The 22,674-nt window shown below is 37.6% G+C and overlaps 1 protein-coding gene across 1 annotated transcript in view; it reads right to left on the bottom strand.

Moving 5' to 3' along the window:
- Nucleotides 1-22,674, bottom strand: part of csmd2 (CUB and Sushi multiple domains 2) — a 194,854-nt gene that overhangs the window by 67,428 nt on the left and 104,752 nt on the right. Inside the window, exons 11-26 of the mRNA XM_087787555.1 lie at nucleotides 22,077-22,180; nucleotides 21,098-21,210; nucleotides 17,954-18,136; nucleotides 14,512-14,702; nucleotides 14,282-14,417; nucleotides 12,369-12,563; nucleotides 10,121-10,259; nucleotides 8,974-9,161; nucleotides 7,365-7,553; nucleotides 6,791-6,907; nucleotides 5,539-5,754; nucleotides 4,583-4,771; nucleotides 4,166-4,335; nucleotides 3,899-4,055; nucleotides 3,614-3,805; nucleotides 1,825-1,951 (exon numbers count right to left, since the gene is read on the bottom strand). Of these exons, the coding sequence (XP_087643681.1) occupies nucleotides 1,825-1,951; nucleotides 3,614-3,805; nucleotides 3,899-4,055; nucleotides 4,166-4,335; nucleotides 4,583-4,771; nucleotides 5,539-5,754; nucleotides 6,791-6,907; nucleotides 7,365-7,553; nucleotides 8,974-9,161; nucleotides 10,121-10,259; nucleotides 12,369-12,563; nucleotides 14,282-14,417; nucleotides 14,512-14,702; nucleotides 17,954-18,136; nucleotides 21,098-21,210; nucleotides 22,077-22,180 (2,606 nt within the window). The remainder of the gene's footprint in view (nucleotides 1-1,824; nucleotides 1,952-3,613; nucleotides 3,806-3,898; nucleotides 4,056-4,165; nucleotides 4,336-4,582; nucleotides 4,772-5,538; nucleotides 5,755-6,790; nucleotides 6,908-7,364; nucleotides 7,554-8,973; nucleotides 9,162-10,120; nucleotides 10,260-12,368; nucleotides 12,564-14,281; nucleotides 14,418-14,511; nucleotides 14,703-17,953; nucleotides 18,137-21,097; nucleotides 21,211-22,076; nucleotides 22,181-22,674) is intronic.

Raw genomic sequence — 22,674 nt, 5'->3', positions numbered from 1 at the left:
CAGGAATTCCTTTTTTTTTTTTAATGTTGCTTCCTGGTCAGACAGGTTCTCTTCAAAGAGCGACAAAACCAAAATAAAATAATAAATTATCACAATCGAGTCTGACCTTGCTTAACCTTTGTGTTATCTCAGGGTCAAGGTGACACGGAGGCCAGAAAAAAAATGTGTTTTGTGGTATACATGTGTTGTCTCTGCGTCAAGGTCCTTGGTTTGGACCATGGTTTAACACACTGTTTTAAGACACCCGTTATTGGTATATACATAAAAAACATCAACTTCTGAATGTATTGAGAGTGATAAATAGTAAAAATAATACAAATAAATCTAATCCTCGCAATTAAAAAAAAAAGCTTATCATTAGAGATTGGCTGATGAAGCTTCATGAGGCATGTCCAAATTTTCAGAGCCCACTGGATGGTACTTGCTAATGTGAAATTAATTGGTCTTCAAGAAACTTTATTAGCAAAATCAGAACATACTTGGAATTTGTAAAAACATTTACAAGTATTTCTGAGGCTCAAAACACTAGTGATGGTCTGATGAAGCTTCATGAAGCAGTGTAATTTATTTCCAGAGTCCACTAGATGGCAGTCTCTGCACTACTTTCCTTTGTTTTGAACAACTGTTTTAATAAAACATTAGATCCTCTTTAAAACAGATGGCGCCACCTACTGACCTCTAAACAACATGACACTGTTTAATTAGGCTTCAGACCATCACTACCGAACACGTACCACTCCACATTTTAAGGTGGGTTTTGCTGAACCTTTATTACTGTACTACATACACTTCCAGCATCTCGCACACAATAAATCCCCCGACTAATGCATTGCAAATTCTCCTGAATAATGAATTGCGTGGGTAGGTTCAAAGGCATGGATATGGAACTCACCTAGTGAAGGAATGCCAGGGATGTATAAGCAAAATGACTAATGAAGCAGCTCCAATCGACGAGGGGGGAAGTCAAATGTGAAAGCATTTGTACACCTTTATTTGGAGTTATTTGAAGATTACTTAATAACCATATGCACATGCTGCAAAATTGCTCTGCTGAAAACCATTGTGAGGTAAATTGTATTGATAAACTTTGAAACTGAAAGGCATAGTTCAGCCAAAACTTTCACTTATTTTCTACATACCCTCGACTAAGGGTTGGAAATATTGCGAGCACTTCCAGTCTACTGTCAACAATGGAAGTGTTTCCTGTTAGTGTAACATGTAAGCCTTTTAGCTTCTGCTACAAACAAGCATAAAATATAGACTTATTTAAGTTTTTACAGAACAATTCCTTATATTGAGGCTTCAATACAAGGTGGACATTACAGACGAGCAGTATGGAGTTATTTGGATGTTTTAAAGCCTGTCTTTTTGGATGAAAATGAAGACGACAACATTTGAGCGTTAGTACCTACATTAAAATGGAGTTACTAATTGGATTTCAATAATCAGAAGCTGTTGCTATTTGATCATTGTTTCGAGTTTAAGATACAACTTTGAAAGAGAGAGCAATAAGTCCAAGCAATTCCATAAAAGTGTATGAAATATAAAGAGTATTAGTAACCCGTTGCTATATTTTTTGTGTCGCTTAGAAACCTTTTACAACCTGAAGCGTGTTTTTTCTGCACTGACCAAATAGCAGCTCGGTGAAAAGTGACTACACAGCAGCATGCGAAAGTGATAAATACCGCTGCGAAAGCAGAGCTAAATTGGAAGTGTATTGAACGCTGTTAGATTGCCACAGAAACTACAATGTAATCAGAAACCTAAAAAAAACAACGCACTAAAAGAAAAACAATGAGTATTTTTTCTTTCTTTCATCCGAACCTTATAGTGCTTCCAGAAGGCGCTTCAATCGTCCAGATGCAGTGCAGATTGTGTTCGTATGGAGCGGGGTAACCTGGGGACAAAATGCGACCGCTGTGCTCCTCCTTGATTACTCCCCCACATTCAGCTGATGGAAACAAAAATGTTCAAGTTATTCGACGTATACAAACTACATCAAAGTCATGATACTTTATATGGATTCCCTGTTTCTTTAAAAAGCAGAAATCAATATTGCCATTATTTAAGTAGTAGTGTTGCGTCACGGAATGAATACAAAGTTGGCAGCCAACTCATATCACTGTGTGTAGTTCTGCGTCTTTGTTGTTTTTGTCTCCCATTTCAACTGTGATCTCATACAGCCACTCGACTTATTGACTTTCGGAACTCTGAAAAGAATCACCTCTATTTTTGCTCGGATTTAAATACAGCATTAATGATCTTTTCTTTCCATCTCATTCACCATTATCTGTCCAACCACGTGATTCAATGCACATTTATTCAAGTGGGTGAATTTCTTTTTGCACAGTACTGTTACTAATCTACCAATTTATTTTTTTCCTAAAACATTGGCGATTAGATTAAAAAGTTATAATGATGTGTTTTTTCTACAATGGTGACAAAAAGGTGCTATGACATATGGAGTGGTGCCTTGATATTATGTGTGGGTCTATTTAGATGTGGCTGTGGGGATCAACATGCACTCACTTGTCGATCAACTCAACCACTCCCCACATAAAGCAAATTCAGGAAAACTGATGAATGTTAATACAATCAAAAGAGAAATGTGTAAAAAAAAAAGAAGCTGTATAAGCAACTATTTTTTGGCTGGGTGTGTACATTTCTTAGGGTCTCTTGGCTGCCACACTCAATCAATTGCGGCTTCATGCACTACATCGGTTTCATCGGCAGCAAATTGAAGCAAGTTGAGATATGTTGATACAAAAACTCTATTTTATTGTTGGTAAAGTTACATTGTGAAAAGAAAGGTTTCTAAAGTCCTGCATGTTAAAAATAAAATAGTAAAATAATAAAATAATAAAATAGCTGGATGATATGTCATTATAGGTCAGGGTGACCCGGTGGCCCCAAAACAAATGTGTTTGTGTTCAAGGTGAACAACCTCTTTGTTTTAGGAAATATATATGCAGTGGCCTAGGTCGTCCACCTTGAGAGCAAACACAAGGGATAGCTACAACACATTTGTTTTCATGCCACCGGGTCACTTTGACCTAGAGACGCACAAGGTTTGAAACAGATCTATGTTCTCTTAATATATAACTTACTAGCTTAAGTACCTGGAGTTGTCTGGAGATTTTAACAGAATACAAAACCTCAGAAAACTTAAATGTAAGATCCAAATGCCAATGTATTTATTGTAAAATAATAAATAGTCCCTTTTAAATGCTTGCATAAACCTAAAATGGTGTTGCCGTAATTTTTCGGATCATCAAGACTGAAATTGAAATGAAGCTCTAAGAAAAGCCAAAAACATGTAGGACTTGCACTTTTTTATACTTAGCAACTTATTTAGTTTATAACCTTTCTTGGAATGGGACGAATAAAAAAAGACTATAAACGTTATTAAAGTCCTAATAATAAGAGAGTAGTTAGCGCGCAAACATTTTTGGCCCTTCTGACCAAAAATCATAGCTTAGTCCAAACACAGAACTGCTCCTTGCGGTAATTTTAAGACAAAGCAGATCTCTGTAGGACACCTGTAGCACCTGTGAGAGAGTAACAAGCTGACTGAAATGACCTTTATAGATGTAGATTAATATAAGAAACTCACCAACACAGAGGGGAAGGGGGCTGTCCCATGCCCTCCTTTCGCCCCTGAGGCAGGTGAGCACCTCGGGGCCCTTCAACATGTAGCCGGGGTCGCAGCTGTACGACACAGTGCTCCCTGCAAAATGACCTTTGTCCTCCCTCTTGTATCCAAACATAGGAACACCTGGATCCTCGCATTTTACAAGCTCGAAACCTTGATGCGGAAAGGTGCCGGAAGACAAATTAAACTGTTAAATCCAAATGATGTTAAAAGTTGTCTGTGAGGAGGAGATAGATCCAAACTCACTGGTGAAGTGAAGTTCAAAGCCTTTGCTGGTGTTATCAGCATTGCTGACGAACTCCAGCCACATGGAGCTGGATGTGGAGTTGAGGGTCGTGTCGAGCAGCTCGTTGCCTGTAAACACTCCGAGCAGACGCGCCTGATTACCGCTGCCATCGAAAACCTGAACACGAGAGATAGAAAGCGCAAGAAGAATCTGAATGAGCACCAAAAGGTGCACGGGAACAGATAAGCTAATGAGTCTGCATGCACACATGTGCTTATTCTCTATACTTTGAGTATGTCATCCTCCTCCAGCCTAAAGTCTCGCGCTCGCAGCTGGATTCCTTTGCCGGGCTGCGTCTGGATGGAGTAGATGCACTCGTGGTTGTTGCCGTAGGGCCCGGGGTAGTTGGGCGAAAGCAGCACCCCTTGCATGCCGGTCACGGACGAGCCGCACTCGGCTAGCGAGGAAGCGAAAGAGCAGGGAGGAGGACAAAGAGAAGGGCAAGGGAAGGGTTGGAGAAAGCAGAAGAAACGTCAATCGCTGTGCGCTTGAAATGGAGGTGGATGAACATCGGGAGCGGGAAGGAAGTTGGTGAGTCTATCTGAATGTTAAACAGGAAGTCGTGCAACAAACCAGCTATTTCAATGGAAAGACATGAGGAGGGGGGCGAGAGAATGACAAAAATAAAGGATATGACCACCTACCCACACACCTTGGCAGAGGGGAGCTCCACACTCTCCTCCTCCCTCCCAAGCAGACCACCCTTGCCGGACCCTCCAATCGGTAACCAGGGAAACAAGAGAATATGAGGGCATCTCCCACGCCATACTGGAGGCCCTTCCTGGTACTATAGGGTGGAATCCCTGGGTCTTCACAAGGCTCCAAATCGTATTCTGGACAAAAATGTAGAATAAAATGAATTACAGTATTAAAAATACTGAAAGAATGTACAATTTTAATGCATTTTTTTTAAGGGAACAAATACTTTCTTAACCAATTTTTAATCTACTTTTCCAAATCTTTTGTCTCTTTTATTTTCGACAAACTACATTTAGTTTTACCATGTTTTTTTTTTTCAATTAAATGTAAACATTTAAGAAAATAAATGTCTAGTAGACACTACACTATAGTCATTTATTTTTTGTTTTGTTTAGTTAGTCAGTTAGTTAGTTAGTTAGCTACTTGGTGTTAATGATAGAATTACTATTTATTGTAAATTAAATATTAAATTAGAACTTAAAGAGCTTTTACATTTTATCAAACAGACCACCATGTTTCGATGGTTCTCCTTTAAAAATACGGGTTTTGTATCTCAATGAAATCAAATTGGTAAATTATTGTACTACTATTCTTTTACCTGTGTGTTACCAAAAAACAATCTTGATTATCACAGTTAACACACCAGAGTTGTTTTCCACTTCTTGTCTTTTCTTCTTTTTTGCCATGATCTTCAGGATTTTCGATACTTGTTTAATTAATTCTATTTGGACTGACTAAACCTTGACCAAAACATTCCATTGATTATAACCTTGTTAAAAAATGAAGTACTAAAATTTTAAGTCAGTTTAAATAACTGCAGACCATTGTAAACCAAGTCTTTCCCAACGTTCCAACTCATTCATCAGCTTTTGTATTAGTCACTTCTAAAATCCAGTCTTACCAGAGAAAGTTATGTTGAATCCCTCATAAGAGACGGAGAAGTCTGAAAGAAAGCGGATTTGCGCTGTGTAGTTGCCAAACAGGCCGGCGCTGAGAGGAGGAGGCAACGTGGAGCCAGTCAGTCTCCACAGAGGCTGAGAGAAGCTGCCGTTCTCTGTCACCAGCAAATGGTCGTGCGGGCTTTCAAGATGGAACGTGTGGAAGGTGAACTGGACACCTGGAAAAACAAAAAAAAAAACAGTAAAGACGAAAGGTTAAAATTTAGTTTTGGAATGTTTTTTTATTTATTTATTCTTACATTTGTATTAATTCATATGGTTCACAGCTTCTCCTTGATTAACAAAAGGTGTTCATGCTTGGTTTCTAATAGGTTGTGCAAGTGATTCCCAGAATGCCATGCTGTACCGTTAAGGGTCTCAAATGTGTGGCCCTCAACTTAATGTCCATTTGATGACTCCATATACGTATGTAAAATGATGGTGAAGGAATCAAGATCATTGCATTTTAGCATTGATTACGCTATTTTTTGTAGTATATATATATTTAAAATGAACTGATTTTTTTTTTTTTAAATTAGACTAAATTCAGAATGAAACCCAATGATCCTGAAGAAAAATTGAAGAAAATATGTATTATTTTGGATGAAAGACACGCAGAATAAAGAAAAATACCGCTTAGTCTGCAGTCTTAACAAGTATTGACCTCTCAATTTGACTTCAGGTATCAATAATATAAAACAAATACAAACATGTTATAAAAAAAAATAATGTGGACAATACTAATCGGTGGAAAGATATTAACTGTATGAATGTTTTTTTTAGTTATAATTAAAATACATTGTATATATTTTTATTGTTGTCATCTTTCTTTCAAGCTATTTCTTTAATTTTATTTAATTCTATGTATTTGGTGCCAGTTTCCATATACTGTAGTATTAACGATGTCTCATACAGTTTACTGGCATTGGTAACCAAAGACAGTGTTTTTGAACTTCAAACATATAGAATTCCCTCCGTACATGAGCTAAATATTCTGTATACAAAACGTTTCCAGCGAGAAACACTTAATGAGACTCTTGTCAATTGTGAGCAAGAAACCCCACCGGACGAAAATGATCATGCCTTGGGCCGCTGTATAAACATTCCAGCCAGTGAATACAAAAGGGCAGCCCAGCAGGAGATGAGGCGGAATCAAACAGCAAGGTAGATTCAATTTGACTGTGGTCCATGTTGACAGGGAAGGTCTTTGCTTACCTTTGCTGTGGGATGTTTCGATTATCCACGTGCAGTTCAAGTTGTGGGGGTAGAAGTCCGGAAAGCCTGGTGACAGGATGGTGGCCGTGTTCCCGTGGATGTAACCGCCACACAAGGCTGGGGGAAGTAAAGAAAAAAAAGAAGAATCAGCAAATATGTCTGACTAAAAGCAGAAAATGTTCTCCAGTTTAGTAGGCTATAAATGCATTGCTAAAAAAGGTGCCCTTCAGGACGTAAAAAAGGACGGAGCAGAATAGTTAATACGATTAGAGAGTGGTTTGAAATCAATAATGTCCTTAAAAGTAAAATCATTTATAGATGAGGAACAGAGGGAAAGTGAACGATTTGGTGCCATACAATTGAAACGCTTGATGAAATGAGGCTGAAACTTCAGATTCCTGCCACCAAAAGTCCTGCTTCATCCCTTCCTCTATCGATGATGCAATATCAAGCAAAGTGTTAAAGAAAGAAGGGTAGACATGTTACAAAACTTCAATTTATCTATATTCATGAGGAGCGAGGCGGATCTGTTCGGACGACTGTTGGATTCTAGGTCAGTTTTGCAGGGACGTACCATCGCAGCTTGGCAGGGGGTGGCTCCACTGGAAATTTGGCTCACACTCTAAAGGGTCCGTGTCACTTAGCGTGTACCCAGCGTCGCAGCTAAATGTCACCAAGGCGCCCACGTAGAAGTCATTTCCATGGCGCTGCCCATTGACAGGTATTCCTGGGTCCACGCAGTGATCCGACTGTAGCTGCAGTGCTGCGGAGAGTGAGAACATATTCAGCCGCGATCCACCAAGACTGAGGCAAGAGCGGTTAAATCGTGTGTGTTGCTGTAGGTCAATGTAAGGTTAAGAATTTTAAAAGCCAGTTTTTGCAATTCAAGTGAAACCCAGATAAATTATTCAAGCAGCAGCCGCTTTCATTGGGGCTAAAGCAACAACAAAGTTTTTTTTGTTTTTCCTCCTGTGTCTCCTCACATCATCTGCGTGGCAGGTTAAGGAAATTAAGCTGAATCATTCTGAGAGTGAGAATAACGAAAGGTGGAGTGAGACAATTATTATTTTGAAAGAAACAAATACCACACAACGTTCGTGTATTATTATTTTAATTCACATATAATTCAATTATTGTTTGAAAACTAAATATGTGGATGAAACGAGAGTTTCCTAACACATTTTTTTTTATTCATTAGAGGTTTTCCAAAAGATATCATACAGAAAAAAATGGAAGGTAAAAATAATTCATTGACTATAATAATTATTATCTAAAATGCAAAGTATTAGAATCAGCTTTACCAACCTAGTAAAGCTGAGCATCTCCAACCCTGACTCTTTAACTCTACTGTCATTGTAAACAATATATCATAAGAGATCTTAAAGCTTCTCTTTCCTTCAAGATGCGACCTCTCTTTGACAAATGATCCCTGATTTCTGCCACCCATTCCACCTCGCCTGCACTCTCTTCTTCACCTTCCTTTGACCTCTGTCCATTACTCTAGATCAGACGGTCTCCAACCTTTTATTGAACCAGGCCCCGGGTTGATGTCAGAATTCATTTCATTCAGAAAACAAACGCCCAAAATAAAATGGCATTAATAGAAACTTTGTTTTGTTACAAAATATAAATGCATCACCGTAAACCGCTGGAACTCACAGCTGGTTTCTCTATAACAAGTTGGTCCCATATAGAGTTTGTTTTTTAATAAAAACCAAAACAAGTGTCTTGATGTGTGAAGAGTCAAAGGCTACTTCTGAGAAAATCTTATATCAAAATAAAGCTCCTTTCAGACAGTAATAATCTATACTAAATATTTTATATTTATTTTTCTTTCTTCGGTCTGGTATCATTTTTCTAGATGATAATTGATTGAACTCGCCTCTTTTACTATGTCTACTTATCTACGTCTACATTTACTGCTTGTTTACCAGCTGATCCTCCTGACTTTCACTTTGACTAACATCCAACTTTTATCCTACACATACTATCTCCATATATCTCCAGCTTCGCCTACTGTATACAAACGGTATACCGTAAATATTGGCCACCTTCTTAGGGCCAACATCAACCAAGAACATTTGAGTCACGACTTGCTTTTTATCATAGAGCTGTTTAAATTAAATGTTGAATATTTTGAAAGTTGGTTCCTCAAAAAACATTTAAAAAAACAATGTTCTTACTCTCATAGCGTATGCGGAACCCGATGTCGGAATGACTCTTGTCAGTGGAGAAGAGCAGGAACAGGAAGTTGGAGGTACTGATGAGGAACTGAGGAACCTGGGTGCCTTGGTAACTTCCAATGAGAGGGGAGGAGGGGAAACGTCCATCACGGATCTCCAACACATCGTAGTTGACTTCCGTACGGAACCTATCGAAAAAACAGCCCGGTGAGTTGAACAGGTTTGCAGGTTGAAGAAGTCCATTATGTTCTTTTCTTGTGATGAATAGCTTAACGCTAATGAAGCTTAATGAAGCGTCGTCTGCATTTTCAGAGCACAGTACGAGGGGCCTTTCATTTCAAATTAGTGATACTTGTTCCACCCAGGAATCCATCCCTGAGCCCAACCGCTATATAATTTTTGAATAACTATTTTAATAAAACATCCCTTTTTTCTTTTAAACCAAGAGCGCCAACTGCTGAGTTTAGAAAATGAGTATGCTTCATGAGGCTTGATAAGCCCATCATTACTTTCCTCGACATCAAAAATCTTTATTTTGTAGTTGTTTTCCATTATAATTATATCGAGGCTTAATCAAGCATTATAAACATACATCTGCTTTAGCCCAGCAGGATTGTAATCTGAATCGATGTCTCTTCTTGTTTTTAAATCTCTGAACCATGTGATATCTGAGTGTTTGTATCATTGTTAACGAAGCAATACTAATGAAGCCGCAGTCCTTTTTAAACATTTGTTGAGATGTGACAATGAAAATGTTTGTTCGAGAGGTTCAAGTTTAACCGAAAATAAAATCATGTTTATTATACATGTTATTCTAAAATTTATGACATTAACCTTCACTAAACGCCTGTGACCTAAAGCCTCTCCGTCTTAATAATTGAGACGATAAATAAGTGTTAGGTGTCCAGTAGTGCTGGATTGACGAAGCTTCATGTAGTTTTCAGAGCCCACTAGACGTCACTCTCTGCTATTAACATTCTATTGAAACCTCTCTTGAGGTCATCACTTGGTGAGCACAAATAAATAAGACACTGCTTCATGAAGCTTCATTTTCTGTACAAACCAATAGTTCCAAGAAGTGTTTTTAGGCAAGGCATATAATAAAATACAGCCTCAGGGAAAAGCAAGATGAGTGTGTGCGACTCACTTGTCGAAGATGATCTTGATGGGGTAACCTGGAGGAGCTTCAATGATCCATTCACAGTTAAGGGCCTCCTTGTAGAGTTCTGGCCAGCCCGGGGAGAGGATGATCCCACTGGGAGCCTTCAGATCTCCTCCACACGGGGCTACCACAAGAAAGGGGGAGGGGAGGCAAGAGATAAAAAAGAAAAATCAGTCAGACATTCTATTATGGATATCCTCTCATATGATATATGATGGTGTCATCGATGATCCCATGCATCAACCCGAGATCATCCCATTTCTTTAACTGCTAATGTAAATCGGCGACAGCCCAGTTCAAGGTTAACCATTCCTCCAACCTGTAAACGTGGTGGGATGCGGAATTATCTATCTTTTTAGTCATCCCATCCCTCCTGCTGAGCCGCCGCTTCGATGATCACAGGAGGAAATGAAACGCTCTTTGATAGCTAACACGGACTCGTGTGCATGTTGACTCCTCGTTGTTTTCATCGTTCTCTTTTGCTATGCATCACTTTAATCCAGTGGCGTTAACAGAAACACAAAGATAGACTTAATGGCGGAAAGCTCGGCTCCTGCCAGCTCCCTGCTCCCTTTGTGGAATGATTTAATCAGCCAACTCAGCATATTGAAGGACATCTATAAACCACATTACACTCCAAACGCCGGTGTTTGATAGATGGTCTCGTGGGACTACAAACCGCTTTGGCACACTGGTGGGGAAGTGACATGTTTTAAAATGGGTCTCTGCTAAGCACACTCTGAATTCTGCACTTCATTAGACCTCTTTAAAGCATCATCTGTACCTGTACCTCAGACTCAGATTCACCCACGTCCACACATAAGAACTAAATATTTCTGACCTTATCGTTTGTAACTACGGAAGGTGGAGTCAACAGCACTTTGTCTTCCGTGAGATAGAAACGATAACACATCCACACATACTGTCTGTATTCCCACTCGAAAGGCTCATTTATCCGTAGTTCAATGGATCTATAACAATAGATATAATAAAATGAAAACATTTCCATCCATAATACTTTCTAGTAAATTAAATTATTTGCTTCTGTGGTTCTCTTATAACTAAGACATTGTGCAGTAAAAAAAATGTGGTTACCTTAATGTTGTTTTTCTACCAGATTTCTGCTGTGAAACTTTATTTGATTTCTTTTATTCATTTTTTTTAATTAGACAAATTAAAACTTGGATGAGTTCAATTGCATTTATTTATATATCTTGAGACTCTTAAGGTTCGGTTAAACAATTTTTAATTGTTATTGTAAAAATATGACACTTTTAAAATTAGAATGTATTCTTAACAATTTAGCTTTATAACCCCTGAACAAACAAAGAGACACATTCATTCAACAATTCATTTCGGTAAGTATTTTTTTTCTCCACCAAAACATACTGAAAAATGTGGGAGGTTTAAAAATAATAAGGGACAACATTAATAAAACAACTAATGATTCCCTGATAAAGCTATTGTCCATCATGTTTTTATGAAACTTGCTGTGAACTGGAACCTAATTTTTGGGAGGAGATCTCCAGAGGGATTAATACAATCTATCTAATCTAAAATAATCTATCTAATAATAATAATCTAATCATTATTATCAGAGCCTCTTCACTATTTTCCTTTGTTTTGAACAACGGTACTTATAAAACCTCAGAACATTTGTAAACTGATGGCGCCACCTACTGACCTCTAAACAACATGACAATGCTTCATGAAGCTTCATCAGACCATCACTAGTTGATGAAGCTTCATAAGCAGAAAACCTAATTTCTGATATCTTCTTTATAATTGCTATTCTATTTAAAACTTATATCATTGATTAACTGAGTGAGCCACCTACTGAGATACTGCTTCATGAAACATATCATGTCAGCTGATCGCTTGTAACAACGCCTCATGTTCAACACATTTCCTTATGTAACATTGTGACCACATATATTTTTAGTTCCTCAATGGCCTACCATTTAATACCCCATCTTATACGTTTTGACCTTTTACTTGAGGACTAAATTGAATTCAGCTTTAATGCTATGTATCCTTGATAACTACAATGTCGTTCAGGTAAGGTCTCTAAGTTGTCCTTGCGAAGGATAAAATAATACCGCTCAGGTGATATAAGCAACAACCTGGATCCTGAAATGTTATTGTCACGTTTTAGCATGGGTGTCTGAATGCATGACCCAATATAGCCACATGTGGCCCATACTGTCACACTATTTTAGGTTTTGTGGCTCACCTTCACAGCGCGGAACAGCATTATCCCACACCACATTGCCGTCCTTGAGAATGCATGAGATGGTCTGAGAGCCGTGGGTTTTGACAAAACCTTCCTCGCATAGGAAGGAGATGGAGCTGCCCAGTTGGAGGCTCTCGCCAAAGCGCTTCCCATTAACTGGAACTCCTGGATCCGGGCACTCATTGTGACGGAAAGCTGTTGAATAAACATCATTTGATACGTTTAAATTCATTGAAAAGGTTATTTACGTTTATTTTTACATTTCTTAAATATTATACCCTAAGCATGCGAACAGTTAGTATGCTATAAGGGCTGCCTTATGTTAGTATGTGTTTCAGTGAAAGGAGCTCTGACTCAGCACATACATTATAAATAATGAGCCAACTAGATCCTAGAAATCAAAGTATGTAGCCTACACAATGGCCATATAATACATTTATAAAAAGATAAAGGTCAAAAATAGTTGTTTTTTTGTCAGAAATGCACTTTATAATCTATGTTTTATTTTAAATTAACTTTCAAGGAGACTCATTTCCATTGTTATTCAAACATAATGATTTCAGTTCAGAGCAAATACCTTTTTTTCTGATGTCAGCAATCAGCCTGAATAAATTAGTTTCACTTAGTGAGTTGCATTGATTTGCCACTTGCAGTAATTGAGGGATGATACAAAAACTCATAAAAGGAAATGTTATGATACACATTATCTACTTATTGACTTTCAAAACCTATTAAAAAAAGGGCACTTTTCACTTACTTGTATATCCACTTACACCGTAAGTGAGTGACGTGTGTTGTCTTTACCCACTCATCTATTTATTGGGCCCAAAACATTGTGGGAACAACAGCTCATCCATCACTATCACCCTCATTATTAAGGTGCCAAAAACCACCTCAATACAATTAAGCTTGTCCTTAATTAAAATGAATGATGGAAGTTGTCCACTTGAGCTCGCAACCTTCTTCAATGAGTCCTGGAATTTGATGACACTGTTGTCACTGACTCACCGTCATCTTCAATTAACTTCGCTCTACATTTGCTTGCCATGCTGAGTTACTGGCATATTTATTACTCTAACAGCCTATTAGAGCAATTAGACGCCATATGTTCCGGGTGAAACCCACCTGATGCTGTTTTAAATTACTGCATGCTGCGAAATCAGAGCGAACAGAGGAATATTAAAAAATATATATATACAGTATATATATATCTTTTTTAAATATACACACTAAAACTTACATCTGAGGAATTAGAAACGACAATTAGCAGCAGCTGTATTTAGTGGTTTTATGAACACATGAGCTTGTAAATGTGTAAAATAAAATGTTTTTTTATTACATGTTCAAAATGGCATTTTTAATTGTACACTTTTGGGTTGAATAATACACTTCATAACAAATTATCCCCAGGTTTTACTTATCCATTGTTCTTATCAATGTCGGAAAGGTTCACTTTCTCCATGAACTAGTTCAGAATTTTGTTCACCAATTTTAAAATGAACTACTTCAGCTCATCATTGTCAAAAGTTCACGGCTCCAAAAATAAAAATAAAGGGGCTTGTTGTTGTTGCTGGTGTTGCCATATTAGGTGTTATCCCCTGATACATTAAGAACTGTTCAACACTGGTTTATTTACTTGACTGCACACTGAAATAAATGTGTAACACTATAGTAATTGCTGGCAATGTCTTACTTTTATTGAATTATGTGTTAACCTGTGATTTGAAAGAGAACTTGTATTAATGGTGATGGAGATATGAAGCTTCATGAAGCATTATCATCAATTTTAAAGCAATATTTTTTATTTTCATCCTTTTTTATGATATACCATAAACCATAAGCTACGGAATTAGGGCACCATCTCCAGCCTACCACTAGCTACAATATTTGGATCTTACAAACGAGAGACTCACTTGTAAAGGTAATATTAAAGCCTCGGTTTGTGTACGTGTGGTCTGTCAGGAACTCCAGACGTGCCACATGTGCACTTGTGGTTATTGGAGGGGGCAAGGCGTCACCGGAGAAAGTCCCGAGAATTGGAGACTCAGCCTTAAAGAGAAGAGGATATTAATGTTTCAAAATATCATCTTTTGATATGATCCCCCCTGCCCCCCGATGCATTATTTTGTATAATGAGCACCACCTTTCCTCCGTCTTTTATCGAGAGAAAGTCAAATTGTTTCTCCATGCTCAGGTCGTTGAAGGCGAGATTGATTCTGCTCTCAGGGTTGGTGATGATCAGCCAGACACAGTGCATGTTGTTGCCGTACTCCTGAGGGTAGTTCGGAGAAAGGAGCACACCGGAAGGAGTTGTGAAGTTGAAGAAACAGGAGACTATAGAACAAGAAACAAACAAAGGGAAGGAGACATTAGTCAACAAACAACGATGAGTGAGTATTATATTTTCAAGAAATTTGATAAGATTGTTTAATTACCAATCCTTTAAAACATGGAGCTTCTAACACCAAGTATGACAAGTGATTGGAGGATGAAGCTTCATGAAGTAGGAGTCAACCCTAGTTTAATTCATTGATAGTGCTTATTTGTTGGTTATAGAGCAAAGGGTTCCATCTTGAGGGCTCGGGAAATAATGACACAGCTTTATGAAGCTTCACCCGCTTCACTAAATCATCTATTTCCAAGAGATAGCAAAATGGCTGATATCAAAGTGATTGATGCCTTATTTTTTCTTGCAGTGATTATTCCTTTAATCCTTTCTTTTTCTCACATAATAACATAACAAGAGTTTTTGTAAATAACTTAGTTTCAGACTTTTTTTTTACACATAGTTATTATAAGAATTTTTGGAACATGAACCTTATGAAATCAAAAACATATAAAAACCTTAAAGCTTAAAACCAAAACATTTGAACATTTACTTAATCCATGAATTGTAGTCATCAGTACACCCACTCTTCTGTGATTGTTCAAAGATCAAGGTTTGTCACTGCGTGTCATCAATCCCGGAAGTTTTCACCTCCAAGGGACTTGTTGCATAAACATAGCGGATTGCCGCTGGTTGGAGGAGGAGTGAAGACCATTGCTACGTCAAATTGGAGTCTGCTCTCGTAACCTCTCGTTTGCCGAGATTTAAAATGGGTGGCACTTTATGAAGTTATAACTACAAAATGGAGCAACGTCATTATGAGGGACTTACTGCATCTTGAAGAGGAAAACTTTAACATTTGAAACATGTGAGTAGGTCAGGAGAGTCTGGTTTGATATTAGTTGAAATATAAATGTAGTAAAAAAAAAAAAACCTTTGCGCCAAGCTCCGACAACCGACTGCACAGACAAGCAGAGTGAAACAATATTATCTTTATATAATAATATTTTAACCATAATATTTGTTCATGCACATGTTTTTAAACATATTCACAGGGAATGTAAGTATTCAGTCACTAACTGATCATTTGTTGGTGGAGAGAAAACGTCTCCTCAGTGAGTTTTTCCACATGTATATTTCTGTGTGATTCTCATAAATGAAGAGTGACTGATAACCCACTCAATCCAACGTTTAAATACTTCCTGCATTATTAAAAAACTGAATAAATAAATAAAGGAGGTCCCTTACTCAGCCACCTTGTCCTAAAAGTGTCAGAGTCATATATATGGGATCTGTAAAAACAACCTCAAAGCTACACTGACCACATACGAAACAAGTAAAAATATGTTTGTGGCTTTAGCGTACTTATGTCCTCTTAAAAGTGGTGCTGCATCAATAAATAATTCAGTCCAAATTACACAACATAAATCTTGAGAGGTTCGCTCAATTTAGTCCCCTACTTTGGCCTAGCTGTGGGGATTTTCTCTTTTTCATGTTTATTCTAATTGGTCCGGCTTACTGCGGATAAGATCTATAAGTCGTCAGAGAATGTTATTCGCCCCTAACAGCTGCTGTGAAATTAGGAAGGCAGCTAACAAAATCATCTTTGATAACAAGTTACTTGTATTCTGTTATATTGTTAGAGGTTTGATGAAAATTCAATTTCTTTTCATCTTTTTTAAATCGTATTTCACAAAGTAAATCACAAGAGACTGAGGAAGGGTTTATTTGACCATATTCGAATAAATTATTCTTCATAAGCAAGTGACATCTAGTAAACTATTTGTTTCTGTAGAAGCACTTGAGTCAGCTTGGCTACCCTCAGACGGGTGCTACAGGGTAGTGTTGGGCCGAAGAGGCTTCATGAAGCAGTGCCCCTACTCTTAGAGCCCACTAGATGTCACTCTATTCTCTATAATTGAATGCTTTGAGCAGCTACTCTATTAAAACATCACATGTTTTTTTAAATTAAAGGCACCAACTACTATAAACTAAACTAACTATAAAAAATAAGACACTGTTTCATGAAGCTTCATCAGCCCAATATTGCTAAAGGAGTCCTACGGAATTATTTTGTGCTCATAATGACCACCATGAGCTGCTCTGTGTCGGACTAAGACAGATTTTTAGTTTTTGGCCTTATTGGTCCGCAAAGGCAGTGCGATAACTACACTCTTAATTTGAATGGTTGATAGTAGTGATGGTCTGATGAAGCTTCATGAAGCAGTGTCATGAATTCTAGTTCTAGTGAAACAGGTCAAATTTAAGATTGAATTGTTTGAAGCCAAAAAGCATTACATCTAGTTTACTATTTATAGTGGTTGGTTGACGAAGCTTCATGATGCACTATTCTATTCAACTAATTTTTAGTTTTTTAGTGAAATTGACATGAGGTTTCAAGAGAATAGGTGATAATAGAGCAAACTGCCATCTAGTGGACTCTGAAAATAAGGATACTGCTTCATAAAGCTTCACAACCCAACACCAGTTTGCAGGCACATTAGTAACATGCCGATTAATGATACAATTGATGTATTTTGCGCTGGGGTTTGATAAATAAAGAAGGTGGGTGATGAAGTTAACAGCTATTGAAACCTTGAGAAAACATATTTAAATCACAAAGAAAGATAATTTACCATGAAGTCAGAGCCCCACCTACTGAGCCCAAGACTAATAGAAAATTTGTGAATAAATCGGCATGTATTTTCTCCTTCCATTACACAGTGAATTGCGAGAACATGACCCAAATTGCATCTTCAGTGCAACCAACCCACTTTCACACACAAATGTGCATCTTCAAAAGACATAAGCTCATTTATTTAGCGTGTCCAATGGGCATGCACGTGTAAATCGACCCAAATATACGATGGTAAGTTATCATCTTTCTTGCCATGATATGAATTTCCACAAAGACAGGAGCAGATGTATGATGCGGCCCATGTTGAAGATGAAACTTGAATTACATTTACACTGCAGTATTTAAATGATTACATTATCAATAATACACTCGAAAGACGTGTGTGCATGGTCAGCACTGCATTTATTTTCACCTCTCTCTTGTTGTTCGTCTTTCATTCTGTTAATTAGCAAATAAGACCCTCCTATTGTCTGTGTCACCACAAAGAAAATCATAACATATTTTATGCTGCCTCATTTGCACATGAATAAATATGTATCCCCCTCATGCGTGATGTTATAGTCAATTATTGTACTCATGGATGCTTCTCGTGTAGGAAAAAAGAGGGATTCAGGAACTTACAAACACAGCTGGGTTTCTTGGCGGACCACTGGTTGTTCTTCTGACAGGTGATGTTCTTCTTCCCCACCAGCTCAAAGGCAGGCAGGCACTCAAAATACAGCCGGTCCCCATGACGAAAGCCTGTCCCTTCACGTTTACCATAAGCTGGTATTCCAGGGTCACCGCAGCTGCCTTGGTCTATTTCTATAAAATAAACAAGATGGAAGAAGTGAATTTCAGATCATGATCTCTGGAAAGTGTAACCTCATCAAGGCATCGGGTTCGTATTTGCTTGACTCCTGAAGTTAAATTCAAAACATAAAGGAATTAATTTGCAATATAAAAAACTTTGCAAAAAAACTGACTACTGACAGCTTCACTATCATAAATAATACAGTAGGAATTATAAAGTATAAACTTGTTATATAAACCAAATAAAATTGCTTGAATTCAGTATAACCTAAATAAAATCAACAAGTTGGTGGATTGTAGCATGCGTGGAGGTTATACAAGTGCAAATGTAAATAAGCTTATAAATAAAGCTTATTCAATCTGAGGATGATTTATCTTTAAGGCAAACGTGGCTGAGCTACTTTGCAATGTGTAACTGAATAGACATCTATACCCATACAAGCGAAGTCCATTGCTGCGCCATACTATAGAAATGGAAAATAAATAATTCCCTAATCCTTCTATACAAGGATGTTCTAGCTGCCAGCTCTCGACTGTTATGATGAGAACATCCTGCAGCTATTTGACATACAGGGAGATAGAAAATACATCCTGTAATAATGGCAATCATAAGAGCAGAGCAAAACATGGTGTAGTATCTGTAAGCTGCACGTAGAATTTCAGCTTTACCGACATGTTCAATACGTGTCATTCAAAGCCAAACGTTTATGAAATGATTAACGTAATAGTCAGTGGTCTGAGATCAAGGAAATATGTCTCCAAGTGCTCTTTAAGTATGACTGGTCTTTTATGTATGTTCAGTTACATTCATTCCTTCTGTCATTTTCTTCCACAAGGCTCTCCTCTCCTGGCCACAGTCTTTTGTCCACGTGGTTAACTGGTGGCAGTACAAACACAACTAATTTGCTTTTTTATTTTCCATATGCCTGACAGTGTCAGACAATAAGCTCAACATAAGCTTTGTCTCATGTCTAAGGGAGTTATCGGCTGTTTAAGCTTAATCAAGCAGCATCCTTTTCCAGTGGTGCTCTTGGTATATAAAAAAATAAAATCATGATTATTGCAGGCTGCACTTCATTTGTAGTCTCTGTTGATGTTTAAAGACTTCAAAATATACATAAATATTCTTTCTTTCTTTCTTTCCTTTGATCTATGTTTTTTTTCTGTTGCACTTTGTCATCCCTTGCGCTTTGTTATTTTTATTGCACTTTGTTCTTGTTCTTGATTTTATGAAAAAATCAGTAATCTAAATCAGTGAATGATTTTTTCCAGTATACTTTGTGTCTGGTTTTGGACAATGAGTGGAACCAAGAATTGGAGGAACATCAAAATTCCTCACTGAAAAGACCCAAGTCCAACCCAAACTTCCTAAAGCTTGTATCGAACTTCACAACTCTCTCTTCAAATAACTTTAATAACGTATTTTCCCCTCACTGGAAGCCCCTCTTAAAATTAATTTGACCAAAATGATTACCAAAAACTAATTGGAGACAAGAATCAAATCAACAATGTTTTATGTTTTCTGCAACTTTAATTTTTATTTTTTTGGTGTTTATACATTCGACCTTCTATCCATTGCAACAGTCTCTCTTTAGAGTAGAAGCTGACATGTGCGTTTTCAGACACCTCCATTACCACCCCTTCCCGTTAACACTGCAAATGCCAATTTCCTTGTTGCAAGATTTATGCTCTCACTTACTCTTTGCACTCTTCTGTCTACCTTTTCCTGGGTGCAGATGGTGTATCGAGACGCGGAAGCGTTCTGTAAAGGCATCCAGCTGCGGTAATACACAGCAGCTAAGACCATCCATCCAGGAAAAGATGGCAGGCCCTAATATGATTTTAAATCGCACCAGAGGGGATGCAGGATATAAATCCATACTCTGCCCTAATGATGAGCGTCTTCTTGAACACATATTTAGAAAACACCACTGTGTGGATGTATGGCTTTCCTGGGGGCTTCACAAGACAACTCATTGATCTAATATGGAACTCACCTTCAAATGGAGGAGTTGCTTCAATTGATTGCAAAGGTTTTAGTCATTAATTCAGGCCAAGTTAAGAAAATGTAAACAGTGCATACTATGTCAGAATTGAGAGTTTAAATATGGCACCAAAGTCTTATGATATGTCAACTTTTTATTTTTTAATTCTAATGATGGGCTGATGAAGCTTCTTTAAACAGTGCCCAATCTACTCACAGGTGGTGCCATCAGCTAAAGTAATGATCTTCATTGGCTCATCACCTGCATATTGCAATATCGCTCTGTACCTCTATCTTTGTGGAGATTATCCTTCATCGAGGCCATGGTTATTCCTCAAACACTTATTTGTAAGGAGATTTAGAACACATTAATGGTTAATGTTTAATCTTTTATGAATAAAAGAGGATTAGTCACTTCCAAATAACCGGTGAGAGGAGCAGGTATATATTTTGGGTAAAACAAACAACTACTGGGAGGAGTTGGGATTAATGTGTGTTGTAGAAATCCTTCGGGTGATTCACCTCCCGAGGGTTGTTAGCACCTCAAATGGGTCATTAACTACAATTGTCTTGAGGGGTTATTTTCACACGATCCCAGGTGTTGATGTTTGGGGAAATTCGTTGGGAGAGAGTTCAGAATGTTATTCCTGTTTAACCAATACAGTACTATTGAAAGGCTGATGACTTTTCGCAAAGCAGTATAGATATTTTAAGATGGGACTCTGTGAAAATTCACATCATTTAAAAACTAATGGAACCACTTTCTGAGCTCTAAAAATGGACAGTGATTCATGAAGCATCAGCAGCCCCTATTAATCAACACCTGTACTTCTTATATATTTTTTGATTTGCTATTTTTTAATAATTGTTGTACAGTTTAAAACAACTGGATATAATTTGCTTCATGGGTAATATAATTGAATTATCATCAACATTTCAAAGTATATTCTTGTCATTAAAATGCTTCTGTAGTTATTAATGGTACCTACCTTCATATGATACCTTGAAGCCCAACGAGCCACTAGTGTCATCTGTTTTGAAATTCAGCCACATCTGATGACTTGTGCTGACAACAAGATCCGGCGTGGTTGTTCCAGAGAGGCTGAAATAATTAGTAAAAATATCATCTGAATAAAAAACAATGGGTTGGAATGGGTGGAAATGCTTTTAAGCCACACACATTTTCATGCAATTCATCATGACATGTACATGTACTAATTGAAACTGTTTGACTGACAGAAAAAAAGTGATTATAGCTTCATAATTTTAGCGGTAGAGAATGAATTATGGCAGAAGTAGCCTGCAAAAGTACACATAAAACGGGGTGAGTGCTCTGATGGTTGATGCTCAAGTGCAAGGCTAACATTTGAAAGGCAGATCGGCTGCTCTTTCCTATTTGGAGGATGAATGAATGACTCATTCCTCATTGATTATTGATGGCTGGTTGACTTTGTGAGGCGCCGAGCTAAGAAAAAATTCCAACCTAAGGATGAAACATATTTCAGATCCTTGTCTTTTGGTGTTTGCTTTTCACTAAACGTTAATGCTGCTTTAGGGTTTTGCTACCAAGGAATTCAAACAGATAAAAGGACAGACTTCTTTGTATACACCCAGTTATCCAATCACCCAAATTGATTTCATTTTAAGTAAATATAAGCCTTGTCACTCCCTCTTTACACTGCGACACAGTAGGCATTTGTTTTTGTACACATGGCTCTGATCTTGTTTCGTGATATTTTTGTATTGCAATGAACTGACAATGAGGCGTAACATCTTTTCATGCATTATTGCATCAGATGGTGATGAAATTAACATCTGCAGGCTAGAAGGCGAATTGGAAAAAAAAAAAAAAGTGCAGCGATGTGTTCAAGGAATAGAAGAGGTGAAGGCTGAGGTGACAGAAGAAACATGTAGGGAAATGAAGATGGAACATTGATTGGAAAAGTCCAAAATGAAATAGTCACTCACACATGGAAAATTGTCTTCTGGTCACCGACCAAATCTCCGTCTCCCACCGTCAATGTGTCATAGCCTCTCTCCAACTCGAAATCCTCAAATGTGAGCTTGATCACCTGGAATTTGATGGCAATTTCTTCTGGTCAGATTCATTATTTATCGCATTGTTATTTATTCAGTCAACTTTTTTTTCTTCCAATACGAATAAGAGGTTGTTTTTTTTAGGGGTTGCCACAACAATTCAGCCGTTATTATGTACATCCTCCCTTCTCTTCTCCATTTACCTTCATTGTGGACATTTTTAGGTAGAACAAGAAATAAACTATTTCAAGTTTTCAGATGAAAAAGCACAGAAACATCTGTTAACTACAATACGATCAACAAACAGTACTAAAGAAAAGAGCAGCACTTGAAAAACGAAGTAGAAGATACATAAAAGTGAGTTAAATGATGGATAATGCCATTAAAACAAGGGCAATTTGTGTCAGCTAAATACAGGTTTAATTCATTTTATCATTGGGTATTCCTTCAAAAATCACGGGTCATTAGGGATGAGTTGAGAGTGTTATATGAAACAGGTTTCAAGGTTTAACAATACAGTGTCCAATGC

The sequence above is a fragment of the Callionymus lyra genome, chromosome 3 (genome assembly GCF_982586985.1).
Source record: "Callionymus lyra chromosome 3, fCalLyr1.hap1.1, whole genome shotgun sequence".
In the NCBI taxonomy this organism is placed as follows: Eukaryota; Metazoa; Chordata; class Actinopteri; order Syngnathiformes; family Callionymidae; genus Callionymus; species Callionymus lyra.
Note: the sequence above shows the minus strand (reverse complement) of the source record. Positions and strands in the feature narration are given on the sequence as shown.